General features: G+C 47.3%; 1 protein-coding gene across 1 annotated transcript in view; it reads right to left on the bottom strand.

Annotated features, from left to right (window-relative positions):
• The window catches only part of CDH13 (cadherin 13), a 1,002,245-nt gene that overhangs the window by 92,432 nt on the left and 893,765 nt on the right, over window positions 1-16,048 (bottom strand). Inside the window, exon 9 of the mRNA XM_070613929.1 lies at window positions 5,519-5,701. Coding sequence (XP_070470030.1) covers window positions 5,519-5,701 — 183 coding nt within the window. The remainder of the gene's footprint in view (window positions 1-5,518; window positions 5,702-16,048) is intronic.

Below are 16,048 nucleotides of genomic sequence, written 5' to 3'. Positions count from 1 at the left end.
TATATGTTGGATAGGTATGTATGTGCATTTACGTTAGATAAGAATATGTGTGTGTTTGTATTAAATGTGTATATGTGTGTACTTATGTTAGATGTATGAATTTATGTGTTAGATGCATGCGTGTGCATACTTATGTTAGATGTGTGTGTATGCCTATGGTAGGGCTGTGTGTGTGTGTGTGTGTGTGTGTGTGTGTATGACATATCTCTAGCTGGGATCCCCGAGACTCTAGCAGAGTCTGGAAGCAGAGCCTGAGGCAGGGTTTTGGTACCTGTGACTTACGGGGGTGCATTCTCAGAAGAGAGGGAACAGGCAGCAGGAGGTGCTCTCTGCGGGAGCCCAGATCCAGCCCGATGCTGTGGGGGGCTCTGGAGCTTTAACCACATCACAGAGTTAGTCCCATCTCAAGGCAAGCGGACTGGCCCTTCGCACTCCCCTGCAGTCAGGCCCAGACTGCAGGTTCTCTCCGGGAGCCGGGCCTAACCTCCCTGGCCAGGGGGCTCCCATTCTGGTGAGGGCCATTCTGCTGGGAGGAGCGAGGCTGGGAGCAGTTGCCCACCAGCACTGGAAGCTTTGGGGAGGGCGCCCCATCCTGGTAAAGGGAACCTGGGTGGGTGCGTTAGTTTCCTGGGGTGGCTGGAACACAGCAGTCGTGGCTCAATACAACAGGAACGAATCACCTCACAGCCCCGGAGATGGGAACTGCAAAATCAGGGGGCCAGCAGAGCCGCGCGCCCTCTCAAACCGCTAGAGAAACTCCCCTGCCTCTCCCTAACTTCAGGGCTCGCAGCTGCATCACTCCAGTCTCTGCCTCCACCGTCACATGGCCTCCTCCCTGTGGTCTGTCTTCAGGACAGACCCACTTCTTATAGGGACAGTCATGTCGGATGAGGGGCGCACCCTACTCCGCTAGCACCTCATCCTAACCAGTTAGATTGGCGATCGCTCTATTTCCAAATAAGGCCACAGCGACAGGTTCTGGGGGCTAGGACTTCAGAATATCTTTTTTTGTGGGGGCATAATTCCACTCATAACAGTGGGGTGTCCACAGCTCCCTCGACCCCCACACACATGTGCCTTGCAATACATATTTGATCTTCATCACAATCCTTTATTATTTTCCATGATATTATCTATCCCTTGTTGTGTACCTACCATGTGCTAGGAGTGCCTTGTGTGCGTCATCTCACTAATCCTCACCTCACCTTCATAATAGAAGGTGGTTTTATTCCCATTTTACAGATGAGGAAACAGTCTCAGAGAGGTTAAGTAACTCAGCCAAAGCCACACAGCTAATAAGTGGCACAGAGCCGAGCTTTGACCCAGAGAGTCTGATGAGAAAGTCTGAACTGATAACAATAAGCTGCTTTTCATACCAGGTGCTGTTTCTACACGTGATGCTGACTGGGATCCAGTCCTCTGCCCGACCTCGGGCTGCTTTATTCATACGGGGGAGCAACGCGGTTTAGTAGGTGAAAGTGCCATCTTTTCTGCCGAATACTGAGGGAAGGGAGTCAAGTCCTGGCCTGATGCTTAATAACTACTGGACCACAGGCACCTCCCTGCGTGTGCCTCCTGGGGTCTCTGCTTTGTCATCAATGAAGTCCTAGCACAAAGGATTGTTGCAAAGCTTAGGGGAGAGGTGCTTGTTGAAGGTTTCACACAGAGACTGGTCTAATGAGTCTGATATAAGAGTGAGAAGCTGTTAAGACGGTGAGGAAGAACGTGGGATTGAAACAGCGGGAAGAGTCGCTGCCCTCCTGCCTGGATTGTCAGGTGTGGTCCAAGGGGCTGACACTCCCTGAGCGGAATACTGGCTTCCTAGGACTCGAGATGTGAGCAACGCCACGGAGACGGGAGCGGAGAGAGAGTGAGCCCCACAGCACGAGGCTGGCCTTTTCCGGAGAGAGCTTCTCCCGAGTTTAGTTCCATTTGCACAATGCTGGCTGGAATAATTCCAGTTGCACGATGCCCCAGCGGGGTCCCCTGGAGCTGGGGAAACACGAGGCTCCGCTCCCAGCCCCTTCCGAGGCCTGCCCCGGGTCGTGTTGAATTAAGAAGCCCTCCGCCGTCTCGGGCATCTGACCTTATTAATGGGATTTGTCTGGTGCAGCATCTCTGTGTCAGGGATGGAAGGAAATTGAAAACACTTCCGATAAAGTTACAGAGCTTCAATTCAATTAATATTTCATCAAGTGTCAGGGGAGGGTGTGGACCGCTGTCCTGGAAGATGCAAAGGCTGGAAAAGCCGGGCCACGTGGGACAAGTAAAGGACCTGGGGTCTGTTGTCTGGAAGAGGGAGGGTTTGGAAGTGATCCAGCAGTGATTTTTAAGCCCATGATGGGTTTGGGGATCAAGGATGCCTGTTTTGTCACTGCCACCTTCTCCTCTGAGGACAGAAGAGAAAACTGACTTAAAATGCACTGTGGACTATATTCAGCTCAAAGAGTACGTTGTGGACTGTTTTGGAATAGATTCACAAAGCAGCCAGGGACCTTCCTGACCCCAGGGTTTTACAGAGGAAACGGGTGCTCATTGGCCAGAACCGTTAGGATTCGGTCCTGCAGGGAGGCGGGACTCCCGGAACCACACAATCCTGAGATTCTGCGGGTGCGTCAGTACGTCCACGGCCAACCCGTTAGGGCAGAACTACGTGCCCCATGGCCGTGCCCGCCTCCCTTCTCCTTTGCCCACCTCTTCCCTCAGTGGCCCCAGGGGCCAGATTCAGACTTTCTAGTCTTCCTTGCAGCTGCGGGTGGACATGTGTCATCTGGCCAGTGATAGATCATGGGAAATTATCTGGGGGACCCGTGGAAAAGAGATTTCCCTCCCTGGTGAGAGGAGAGGGGCACACGAGAGCACACACTCTTTCTCTCTCCCTTGACTGGCCCCTTGCTTTCTGCCTTAGAACCCAGCAGAGGGAAGACTTGATGCCTGGAGCTTTGGCAGGCATTTTATGTCCATGAGGAAAAAGCCAGCAGCATCTGTGATGCTGGTGTTGATACCTTGGGCTGCCAGCCAATCTCAGCCTGGCTCACCTTTTTCTAGTTACGGAGATCATTAAATTCTCTTATTATGACTGTCAGCCTGGCCTTCTGTTACTTTCAGCTGAAAGCGTTTCTACCCGATGCCCTGGGTTGACGGTGAAGTGGAGCGAGTGGGGAGCGATGCCAGGCTTGCCTCTCGAAGGCCATCCTGGGACTTCGACTCGGGTGTGCCGAGAAGCTGGGAGAGCTCAAGGCCCTTCCTGGGGACTCACGTGGCGGGCAGCCAAAGGGAGGGGGGGGTCTCCCGAAGCAAAGGAAGTCGGCTCACTAGTAAAACTGAAGCCCGGGGAGAGCCCCTGTGGGTACCTCCTCCCCAGGAACTTGCAGCTGGAAACTCCTGGTCCAAGGCTGTGCTCTTGAACCCCAGCATCGCTGGGCACCTCCGCCTCCCTCCTGTGCTGAGCCACCCTCCCTCCTGTGTGGCGGGTCCAGGAACCGGCACTTTAGCCAGCGTTCCAGGTGACTCTTCTATGTACCGATATTTCAGACTCGCAGCCCTGTGGGCCAAGGTGGGAACGTGGGGAGAGGAGCAGGCCCCTTCTCGAGTCTAGTTTTGCTTGTGTTTTATTCTCCTCAAGCCGTAGAAACACAGGCCGGGGGGAACCGTGCTCTGCAGGATTTATGATGGGGGTGAATATTGACCCAAGCTTTGCTTTCCAGCTGCAGCTTTGGAAAACTGCCACATGGCTTTTTATAGAGACAGGGCTAGCCGCAGAGGACAGCCAGTGGCGGCCTTATTTTACGACTTTTACGACTTCGAAGCTGCAGGGGTGGACACAGGAGGGCAGTGTCAGGGTCTCCTAACGGCTCTGCCGTTGCCTGCGTTATTAGGGACGACGAATTGGGAAGACCCAGAGGCTGCTCTTCTCAGCCGGACATGTGAGGTCCAGTTGGGATGAGGGACTGAAAAGGGCAGTGCTTGGGAGAAGCCCAGCCCCCTCATCCTCTGGAGCAAGCCGGAAGCATCTCTGAGACCTGCCATTCTCGGTGGCTCTGAATCCTGCCCCCAGGGACGTTGTGGGAGTTTGTTGGTGTGGTTGTTTATATGGCCCCGCACTAGGCCGAATAATGACCCCCAACACGTCCACATTCTGATCCCCGGAACCTGCGAATATGTGACCTGGCATGGCAAAAGGGACCTTGCAGCTGTGACTAAGCTAAGGACTGAAGATGGGGAGAGGGTCTTGGGTTATCCAGGTGGGCCCCATGGAATCACGGAGGGCCTTAAAAGAGGGAGGCAGGAAAGTAAAAGGAAGAAGGAGATGTGACAATGGAAGCAGAGTCAGAGAGAGAGATGAAGATGCCACACTGCTGGCTTTGAAGATACAGGAGGGGCGATGAGCCAAGGAGCGCAGGCGGCCCCCAGAAGCTGGAAAAGACGGGGAAATCAGTTCTCCCCTAGGGCCCCCAGAAGGAACTGGCCCTGCCGACTTCAACCCTGTGAAACTGATTTTGGATTTCTGCCCTCCAGAACTGTAAGACAATAAATGTGTGTTGTTGTAAGCCACTAAGTTTGTGGTCACTTGTCGCAGTAGCCACAGGAAGCACACAGGCTCTAAGTAGCAGTCTCTGTTCTGAACGTTCTATGTATCAGCTCACGAATTCTCACAACAGCCCCAAGGGGTGGGCTGCATTACCATCCTCATTTTACAGATGAGGAAACTGAGGCACAGAGAACATCGTTAGGTGCCTTGGCCAAGGACATACAGGGAGCAGGAAGCAATGTTCCTGCTTCGTCCCCTGCCACGATTACTGTAAATACGACTGCTCCCTGCTTTTGAGGCACACAGCTTCATCCACCAGAAAAGATACTGTGTTCCAGTGAATGTCCTGGTCTGGCAGAGCTCTCCCCAGTGCTTCCCAGAAAGAGTGGAAGTGTGTGCAGGTCCCTTCTGGAAGGGATACCAAGACCATGGGCATCGCGTGTTCTGCTGCCCCCATGCTTGCTCCCACCCAGCATTGCTGCAGCACTCGCACGAGCCGGGGGCTGTGTGTCCATTGTCACACTTCCTCCTTGTTCCACCGCAGCCAGAGAGAGGCCAGCGTGCTGGTCAGCAATGCTCACGGGGGGTTTCCCACCGAGAGTTCTCCCGTGTAATTATCTCCTATTTTTAAGAAAATAATGGGAACTCTGCTAAGAAAGATTAAGAAGAAATGTAATAATTCACATTTTGAGCATGGGTCTTAAAAAAACCTCTACATATCCAATTTTTGCATATCTGCGATAATTCATTATCAAATGGATGGAGAATCTCATTTAAAAATTAAGGTTGGTTTTTTTAATGTTGCACACAAATTTGAGTTTCCTGGAAGCTGTAAAACAGGTTGGTTTTGTGGCTGTGAGGATACGAGTGCACCCTTAAGCCGTGAGCCTTTGCTTTTTTAGTTCCCGGAGGGAGGGGCTAGGGCTGACTTGTCTTTGACCATCCCCACGCCGTGAGGCATGAGCCCAATTTTGGAAGCGCCCTTACTTTGACGACGGAAAGCATCCCCTCGTTGGTTTGAGGGTTGGTGTGGATTTCGAAGCTCTGCCCTGGGTTCCCGTTGATGATGGTGTAGGCAGCCCTCCACGCGCCTGTGGTGGGGTCGTCCTTGTCTTCCACCGTCAAGTTGACTATAACTCCCACAGCTCCTTCCTCGACTGTGGCCTGAAACTGCAAGTGAACCAGACAGTTACTGTCACTATTGTGAAAAAACAGCAAAGACTATTTATGGAGCTCTTATCACGTGCCTGGTATTGGGTTCATCACCCATATCCTCTCATTAATGATAAATAAGAACATAGGAAGGTTACGATGCTGTGCTATGCCGACAGATGCTACGCTCCTCCTCTCAGCCTTCTTGCCCGGAGGTGAGGCCACGAGACTGACATCTCTCCTATGGAATGTGGGCAGAGGTGATGTTTGCCAGGGCTGGGCTGGGCTGGGCTGGGCTGGGGTGAGAGTGAAGAGAAGAGCTGTGCCTCTCTTCCTTCTATGAACCTGAACACGGACAACAGCAAGAACCAAGGGAGGGAGAGCCCCATGGGGAAGGAGCGTGGGTCCCTGAGTCACCACCTGGAGCAGCCGGGTGCCCGGAAACACCGTCCTGAACTGGTGATGAATGAGAAACAGACTTCTATTGAGTTTGAGCCTTTACATGTTTTTGTGTCTGTTCTTGTAGCCTCTCTTGCCCTAAACAAGAAGGTAAGCAGACAACCAGAGCACCATTGTTCATATGTGGACGGAATGGGCTTGGAACCCCCGTGTGTGACCCCAGAGCCCCTGCTTGACTGTACCATCTTCTCCCACTAAGGGAGCCAATTTCCTCCTTCCCACCCCTTGCTCACGAGCCTGACTTTAAAAAAGCATTTTCTAAGGAAACATATAAATCAATTGTTTGGAGCCTTGTTGTACCTGTGTTTTTCTTGTAATACATCTCAAATACTTGTTGCACGTAGGTGTGGTTAAGATAAATCAATAAATGATAAACCAGCTTTCCCATAGACAGAGAATTTCGCAAGCTATCATTAGCACATTCCTTTGAGCTGGAGGCATAAAGCATTGTTTTGGTGCTTACCTCTGACACACTATAGGTGAGTAGTAATCTGTTTGCAAATATTTCACAAACAAGTAATACCAATAAGCTGACAAGAAGAAGAAATATCCTGGAATTCCAATTAGTAGGAAAGTGAATCTAGAGACAGTACGAGGATGTCAAAAAGCTCTTGTATTCAAAGAGAAGTAATCTGAGAAATGAGGTTTCAAAAGCAGTGGCTGATTAATTGACTTGCAAGCCATTAATCACAAGCCTTAATCTTGATGCCTTGAGGGGGATGGGGCACGGGGCCGGACGCAAACTAATTTGTCTATCACACCTCAGCAAACCTGAACGAATTGTTTCCCTTCCATGAAAGGGATTCTGGGAAATTCTTAGAACATGCACACAGGATGGAAAGTAGCTGGAGTGAGGAGGGACGTGGAAGATGCTGTCACATAGATACAGCTCCAGGAGACAATTATTTTGACCTGATTCCTCTGATTCTTTTTTAAGTAAGTCCTACCATCTATCTTTCCCTTCTTCTCACAAAAATCGTGGAATTCCTGAGCTTGAAATCTGGATTGGTGGTTCTCAGCCTGGTCTGTACATTAGAATCTCCTAGGGGGCTTTTTAAAAACATCATTTAAAAAAAAAACTGGCGGCCGGCCCGGTGGCACAGGGGTTAAGTGTGCACGTTCCGCTTTTCAGCGGCCCGGGGTTCACCAGTTCGGATCCTGGGTGCGGACATGGCACCGCTTGGCAAAAGCCATCCTGTGGCTTGTGTCCCACATATAAAGTAGAGGAAGATGGGCACGGACGTTAGCTCAGGGCCAGGCTTCCTCAGCAAAAAGAGGAGGACTGACAGTAGTTAGCTCAGGGCTAATCTTCCTCAAAAAAACAAACAAACAAAAAAACCACAACTGGGCCCTATTCCAGTTCAATTGGTCTCAAGTAAGGCCTGGGATTCAGTATTTTCTTAACCTGCTCAGATAATTCTAACACGCAGTTTGAGTTGAGAGGCACGACAGAGTCCAAGGTCAAGGATCGTGAGGGGCTGTCGGCGTGAGATCCCACCCTTGTGTATTGGCGAGGCTGCCTGACCTCCACGTTGAAGGGCCTGCAGCGCATCTGACCACAACAGGAAGGAGAGTTAGGATCCACGACTGCTGTCTGCCGTGTGCCCAGGAGGGGGACGCGGTGGCACATGTGCTGTCTAATCCCTTTAGATCACAGATGAACAAACAGGTGCAGAGAAGGACGGGTTTTGTCCAAAGTCGTTTAGTGAACCAAAGGTCAGATCCAAGTCGCCTGGATTCCAGTGATCTCTGCTTTCGACTAGTTCTATTCCTCATGCCCACTCAAGATCCCCACGGCTTAGGCTAGTCCTTCACCCCCTGCTGTGATCCAGAGCTGGCCGACTAAGTCTCTGTCCCTACTGATCACAGCAGACTTCAGCTCGTAACCTGTCCTTGTGGCTCCTCTGACACCTGTCCCTTAGGACACCAGGTGGACAATACACAGGCCTGGGGAGTGCTGAGACAAGAGGATGCTGGAAACCACCAGGCAGGTAGAAATGCCATTACGTTCAATACATGGGTGAGAACTCTCTTTGTCAAAGCAGATGGGTGTCATGTTGCTGAGATGAAGACACTATCACAACAGATCATGATTTGAGGAGGCTGGAGGCTTTGCGTGAGTCTGTCTTGTTCACAGCTTTCTCTCCAGCCCCTCTCATGATGCTGGGTGCACAGAAGGGACACAGTAGATATCTGTTGAATGAATGAATGATCTTAAATATAGGAAGTGGGACCTGGCAGCAAAGGCAAGGGCTGAGAGGAAATGCGAAGGGGTGAAGATACACCCCAGTGAGACTAAGAGAGACTGGCTCATTGATTGATGCTTGATTCTGCCACCTGCTTGAATGTTCAAGGGTAGGGATAGACTGATCTTTCTTGTTCTCCAGGACATCTCCAGCAGGGCTGCATTGTGACTTTTGTGGACCTTAGGTACTTTTACCTTTTTTGGCCCCTCCTACCATAATAGATTTTCATGAGCTTTAAACATTTCATTTCTTTTTTCTCATGTGAGGAAAAACATTAAAATTTTCCATGACCCTAAACATTCTTTTTTTCTCATTTTAGGACCCTAGTCACTGTGCCTATGGCACCTGATGGATAACTCAGCCCTGATCCCTAGGGCATAGTGCAGTGCTGGACACATGAAGATCTGATGGATGGATGGATGAATGAATCTGTAAAATTAATATTTAGGCCAGTCCAAATGAGAAAAGCCTGTGCAGCTCCTCTCGTGACACTTTTTCATGTCTGCAGCACCTACCAAAGGGGCTGGCACAGAATATCTTTTTAGTGTGTAAGCAAATGAACCCAAGTGGAATGAGAAGGTGGTATCGTTTCAGGGATTCTCCCAATGTGTACTGTGGCCCTAATATATCCTCAGAGGTAGTAATGGGTCCACAGCCACTTTTACCTGCTATCCATCCACCCATCCATCATCTATCCATCCATCTTCCATTCATTCATCATCATTCATCCATCCATCATCCATCAATATATCCATCCATCCATCCATCCGTCCATCCACCCCTCCCTCCCTCCACTCATTTTCCATCCTCCATTCATCCATCATTCTCCATCCATTTATCATCCATCCATCCATCATCCATCATCTATCCATCCACCCATCCATCCATTCATCATCCATCCATCCATCCATCTTACAGCCACCAGTGTACAAATATTTGGTAAGTGGCTTCTATGTGCCAGGCATGATATAGTATTAAATTCTAGGGATACAAAGAGTAAACAAAACAGACATGATTTATGGATAATTATAAAAACGTGTTAAGTGCTAGGAAAGAACAGAGTTCTTGGAAAGCCTATAGCTTGGAGGGAGGGGTGAGTGAGAGGGGGTGGGTACCTGACCCAGTCTGGGGAGGGTTGTTAGGGAAGAATTCTCTGAGAACTGAAAGAAGGGGAGGAGTGAGTGAGGTGAAAGGGGAGACAGCATTCCTGGCTGCTGGAACAGCAGGTGAAAAGGCCGGTGGTGGAGGGAGCATGGTGCATTTGTGGAACAGAGGGAAGGTGGGTGTGGCTGGAGTGCAGGGGAGGGTCGGGGATAACCGTTTGCTATTGGACTCCAGAGGAAGATAGAGTCAGACCATGCAGGGCCTTGTGAGCCACGGAAAGGCATTTGCAATTTACATTCAAAGCGAAGTGGGGTCTAATCAGGGAACTGGATTATGTTTAAATCTACTCCTGAGAGAATTCAGAAAAAAAAAATCTTTAAATATAGAAAACATTCAACACAATTATAGTCTTTGTTAAGACCATTATCTGATTCTTGCATAAACTAAAGCCAGTTTCCTTGAGCATCCATTTAGAAACTCATTATTGCTTAATTAAATACTCATTCTATTAATTCTATTCAATGTTTTAACCCCATTATGTAATTCAAGAATGGAAAATTAAATCGATTAAAATGAAATAGTACCATTTTATATTTCTATAGCAATGCTCACTTTGTGATTTAAAAACAATAGACAGACATTAATTTACCACACCAGAGCAGGAGGAATTATTGATTGTAACATTACTTCCTTTAAGTGGAAAAAAATAGATAAAGTTACTTTTCTGTTAAGCTATGTGGCAAATCAAATACCAGATGCAAAACGTATTTTTACACAATCAGTGCAGGCGATCGGCTTGGGACACACTGAGGCTCATTAGCTTTCTCCTCTAAATTCACAGCAGTTCTTTCATTGTCCTTTCTTTGACCAGGTAGGTGGGTTTTGTGATAGGCACTTAGGAAGATACTGCCTGGACTTGCCACAAAAGTCATCCATCACCAGGGCCAGGAAGGATTTACATATTATTTCCCACCAAGAATGAATGCTCTTCCTCAGAGAGCTAAGAGTTGGTTTTTAGGTTAAAGTTAACCTGGAAGATGGAAATAGGATCAGCAGGCTAGAAAGATGCAGGTGGGGAAAAAGTGACACGTGGCTGACTTTCATGGGCTGGACATACACAAGCTAGCATGCTTGATGATTGGCGTCAGTGTTCATAGGCTGCAACCCTGAGGTTTCCTGGAGAACTGATGTTGAAATGGAAAAGCCGGGATGTGGCCATCTGGGCCCTGGCTTTGGAAAATTAAAAGTAAGGTCTCAGAAAGTTTTATAAACTTAAATTTCTATTTGTGAGGATAAAAGAGTGAGGAAGAGAAAATCAGAAATTCAACTTGCAAACATTTGCACAAGTCTATATTTACATAAAGGATACAGCTTATTGGAAAAATCTAATCTCTTGCTGAAAGCCTAGTGGGTAGAAATTGTGATCACTATAAATAAGATAATACATTTGAAGATCTTGGCACATTGCCTGGCATAGAGTAAGGAATCAGTATTTGTTAGAGATGATGATGATGATGGATTTCTGTATCATATGAAACTCTTACTAATAAATTGGAGAATATGGCTCAAACCACCATGACTCCTTCCATTCTTATCACAGTCTGTCTTATATGTAGTTATCTACAGAGATATCCTTTTCCCCTGGGTCGGTGTGGAAGCTCTTTTCTCTTCAGTTCTGTGTCCTGACACTCCATACTTGCTAATTCTTGTCTTGCTCTAACAACAGGCCCTTCATTGCCCGGGCAAATGATGTTAACCTATAGCACCTGCATCTAGAAGGGATAGCTGGATTAGGTATCTGGTTTCCTTCTATCTATGATTAAGATTCATCCTGGGATTGAAAGACGCAAGTACCCATTTTAATAAATATTCATTAAGTGTCTATTGCATGCTGAGGAGTCTACCAGGCACAGGAAATACAGCAGTAAATGAGAGGGACATAATTCTCTCCTCTCAGGGGTTTATAGCTCAGTAGACTGACACGTTACTGCCTGGTCCTCTCCTTTATTTATATGTTTTGCTCACCTATGATCTATCCAGACAACTTATTTCTACCATTTCTCCTCTGTCATACATCCAAGGCTGCACCTGTGGCCAATTATGGATGCTTTTATGTGTGGACATGATTTAGTTTCCAGCTAATGGTCATTTCAGTAAATAGGGCTTGGGCAATTGGATATCCATGTGGAGAGAATGGTGAATCTTGACCCTTACCTCACACCATACACAAAATGTGAAAGGTAGAAGAGCAAAGGCTTTAGAAGAAAACATAAGAGGACATTTTAATTCAGCTTACAGTTAACGTTTGTGTGCACTTTAATATATTATATGTAATATAAAATATATAAAATGGTATAAAAATATAAAATGTAATTATATATGTGAAGTGCATAAAACATACATAATACTTAAGCAAAAATTTTAATAAGTGTACAGGCGTCTAAGTAAAGTTCACTCAGTATTTTGAAGACGGCTTATGTCTAAGAAGTGATTAACAAAGAGCCCCACAAGGGACTCTGAAGTTGCCTGCCTGAGAACCACGGTCAGCTCACCAGACAGCCCTAAAGACAACTGGACCTACTCAGTCCTTCCCTAGCTACACCCCAGTAGGACATGCACAGACCCCAAAGTGATTGTAGGACCAAGATGGCAGGAGAACATTCAGGATCCCACCAGGCCGTAATGGCCCCAGACATTGGTGAGCATCTCTTACTCTTTTCTCCATCTGGTTAAAATGCTCTATTCTCTAAATACTTTTTTTGTCTTTGAAGATGAGGAGTGGTGTCAGCTTTGGTTTTCAGTACTCATGGGAGATAGTTCACACAGCGAAGAAGCAAATCCGAGGCTAGCGCTTGGGCTTCCAGCAACCTGTGCAGAGACTTCCCTGCCCTCTCGAGCAGAGACAGCTTGGGGCATGCCCTTTCCAACGGTGAGCTCCTGCAGAGTGGGGATCTTGCCTCTGATTCCCTAAAATGCCCAACACCAGATCTTTCATAAATTGAAAGCACTATAAGTAGACATTAAATTTGGAGATTATTTCTGTCTAGAGAATAAAATCCTGAGGGGAGAAGATGAGAGCGTACATGTGTCTGAGGCGCTCACAATAAGAACAGTGACTAGCTCTTCTCTATTCTCACCAAGAGAAAGGAAAGTGAATTGAGTTGTAGTTCAAATGGCAGCAATGATAGAATTCCTAAATGGATGGCAGTCTTCTTTTTCTGAAGATCCTCAAAGGTTTTGAGCAGCTATAGTTCAGGATGCCCGCACAATCCAGAAAACATTTTGAAGGAACTCCACCCTCCCCACCTCCCGCTGAAAAGACTGATACTAGGATGCCGTTTGTGTCAGGTGATCCCAGCTTCCTTGGCCACATCTGACTGAACCCAGAAGTGGCATCTGACTCGCAAGTAACTCACAGGCTACTTCATAAACAATCGGATGATTTCTCTAAGAATTTTGACTCAGAGGAACAGAGGCTGGAACCAGAGAGTAAAGGGTCCTCCAATCCTGTTTCTGAGCAGTTGATCATAGGGTGGCCATTTTTTGTCATGCGGACACTAATGAATAGATGAGTAGAGAAGCAAATAATGGACTCACTGACAGAAAAACAGAGATCTCAGGGCAGTCAGAGACAAAAGTCAGACTAGGAAGCGTCCTTGGTCTCTGGCTGGTCTCCTGTCCTGCTCCCATCCCCACGAGGTTCTCTGCGCTTCTTGTCTGGGGATGCTCTGTGCCTGTCCACACCTCATCTTCCCCAGCCATCTTAGTGGGCTTCTGCTCCTAGCCACCAAAGGCGCCACCAACACCCTGGTGGGTGGCTGCCATTCTCAGCAAGCAAACATGGTTCTTTTGATGAAGATTTGGCTTCCCTAGATGTTTCCTCAAGTATCTTTTTCCTTTTCTCTTTTACATCTTGCTATGGAAAATCTCAAACATCTATTAAAGCAGAGAGAAGAGAGTAATGAACCTCATGTGCCGCCATCAGCCTTCAGAGATCTTCAACTCACGCCCCCATTGTGTTTCATCTACACCCGCTTCTCCCCATTCCTGTGTTATTTGGAGCAAATCCCAGACATATCACTGCATCTGTAAATATTTCAGTGTGTATCTCTAAAAGATAGACTCTTTTTAATAAAATACAATCAAAGTCCTTTCTTGCTCCAACTAACATTAACTTCTTCCGACAATTACTGTGTTTTATTTTCATGCCAGATGCTTTGCTAAAAGTATGTGCATGTTCTCTCTCTTACGGAGAGAGAGAGTCCATACTCGCTGTGGTAAAGCACAGTGACAGAGGGTCTATTAAACTCCTCTGTGTGTTACAAGAATTTTCTCAGTTAAATGTTTCAGGCCACCCCCCATTGCTCAAGAGGCGAGGAAATGCAAAACCCAAATGTGGAAATAGTTCAGCAATAATAAAGAATGGAAGCTCGACAGCAGAGGAACACGGTCTGAGTGAGGAGCGCTGGCACCCCAGGCAACACGGTTCTTGATCCAGGAGAGCAGATACAGATGTCCCCCTAGTCAGTATGACCCACGCCCCCAGGGAAGCACCAGGATGGAAGGAGAGCTATGTGCCCGGAGGGCTGCCATCTGTGGGTCCCATTCCACCTAGAGGAAAGGGCCCTACAGGTGCAAGGGATGAGCCAATGGGCACAAGTGGGAAACAATATTCACTGCATACTCTGGCAGGACTTGCTCCCCCTTCCCTCCCAGGGCACGCTCTTCTGTGTTGACTCATTTCCTACGAGAAGTTTCCATGTGTTGCTGCAGGCACACACGAGGCACTGAGTAAATGACTTGTGAGGAAGATGCCCGGCCAGGTCTGGCTCTGGGGGGCCGGACAGTCCGCCATCTTGACTGTGTTCTTCCTGCAGCCCCTCGAATCTGCCAAATAGACGTACACACGAGTGCAACTAAAAGAGTCATTTTTAAGGAAGAAGAAGCTCAAATAACAAAACGTGCCTTTTTCTCTACAGAAAGACAAAAACGTGCCTTGCTTTCCCTACAAAACAAAATGAAAACATGTAGCGACTGAAGACTGACGGGAAAACAATGCAGTTGGGCAGTGGCTCTCAAAACTGCGTTCCTGGGAACCAAGAACGTTTGACTGATGCTGCGGGAGATCCAGCAATGTATCAAGTATTTCCTTCTAAACAATAAAGACTTAGACAGCCTGAGGAATCTATTAGTTACGTTCTGTTTTGTATATTAGAGTTCCTGCCTAAGATTTTGCTTCGAAAAAAAAGTTTTCTGTTACAAAGAAGTTTGAAAATCACTGCCTTAGGGAACTGATGAAATAAATATTACATTAGATGATGAGAGAAAAACAAAAACCAAGGAGCAAATAGGCCCACGTCCCTTTTTCTCTAAACGCCAGGCGTCGATGCTTTATTTCATCTGACATTAGCATCTCTCCTTCAGTTGTGTTTCTCTCTTTAAAAAATGCAGGAAAATGCAAAACACATTTTTACACTGCGTTTGACGAGATAACTGGAAATAGTTTAATTTTGAGAAACCAAAGAGGTTTTCTGTAGAGACACGCATTTGACCAGAAACATTTGAATCTGGTTGAAGAATGACTGTTTTTAGGAACAATAGTATGGTCTGCTCTAAAGACTTTGGAATTTGGATTATGCAATTTCGCAAATTTGCAGAAGTGGGGAATTCAGTGAAGTGGGGCAGGTTCTGAGCTACTCCTAACTTGTAGGTAAATTCTGTAACTTCTGAGTCCCAGTTTCCTTATCTGAGACCAAGGGGATCGGACTAGAGCAGCAGTTCTTAATGCTGACTACACATTGGAGTCACTCGGAAACCTTCAAAAACTACTGAGGATCTGGGGTCCCACACGCGGAGATTTTTCTTGGGTGGGGCCCAGGCAATTTGTGTCTCTAAAAACTGCCCCAGATGATTCTAATGAACAGGCAGGGCTGAGAACTGCTTGAGAGGACTACAAAGGTCCCCTCCCAGCGTTATGACCAAATGTTAAAAAGATCTTCGCGATCCATTCGAACTTGTGTTGGGTTCTAATGGGTAGAGACCTGGTGTCGGGTGTGCCAAAGGATGCCGTCCGTGGGGAACCCTGAGAATTCTTAGTGCTATGCTCAAGGAGTTCAGAGGGGTTACTAAGCAGCGGGATACGTTTGCCAGTGAAATCACAGGGCTTTCTCCTGGAGGTCATCTTTTTCATCACCTCAACAGAAATCCCACACCTGTTAAGCAGTCATTCCATTCCTCTCCCACCCCCAGCCCCTGACAACCACTAATCTACTTTCTGTCTCCATGGATTTACGATTCTGGACATTTCATATAAATGAAGTCACAGAATATGTGGTCTTCCATGTCTAACTTTCGTTTAGCATAGTGTTCTCAAGGCTCATCCATGCTGTAGCGTGTATCAGTACTTTGTTCCTTTTTATGGCTGAATAGTATTCCATTGTAGGGATATACCACATTTTATTCATCTAGTCATCCACTGAGCAACATGTTTCCACCTTTTGGTTATTGTGACTGATGCTGCTATGAATACTCATGTACAAGTTTTTGCACGGACTTA

This window comes from Equus przewalskii, chromosome 3 (assembly GCF_037783145.1).
Source record: "Equus przewalskii isolate Varuska chromosome 3, EquPr2, whole genome shotgun sequence".
NCBI classification, from domain to species: domain Eukaryota; kingdom Metazoa; phylum Chordata; class Mammalia; order Perissodactyla; family Equidae; genus Equus; species Equus przewalskii.
The sequence above is the reverse complement of the archived record's forward strand: the minus strand, read 5'-3'. Positions and strand labels throughout refer to the sequence as shown.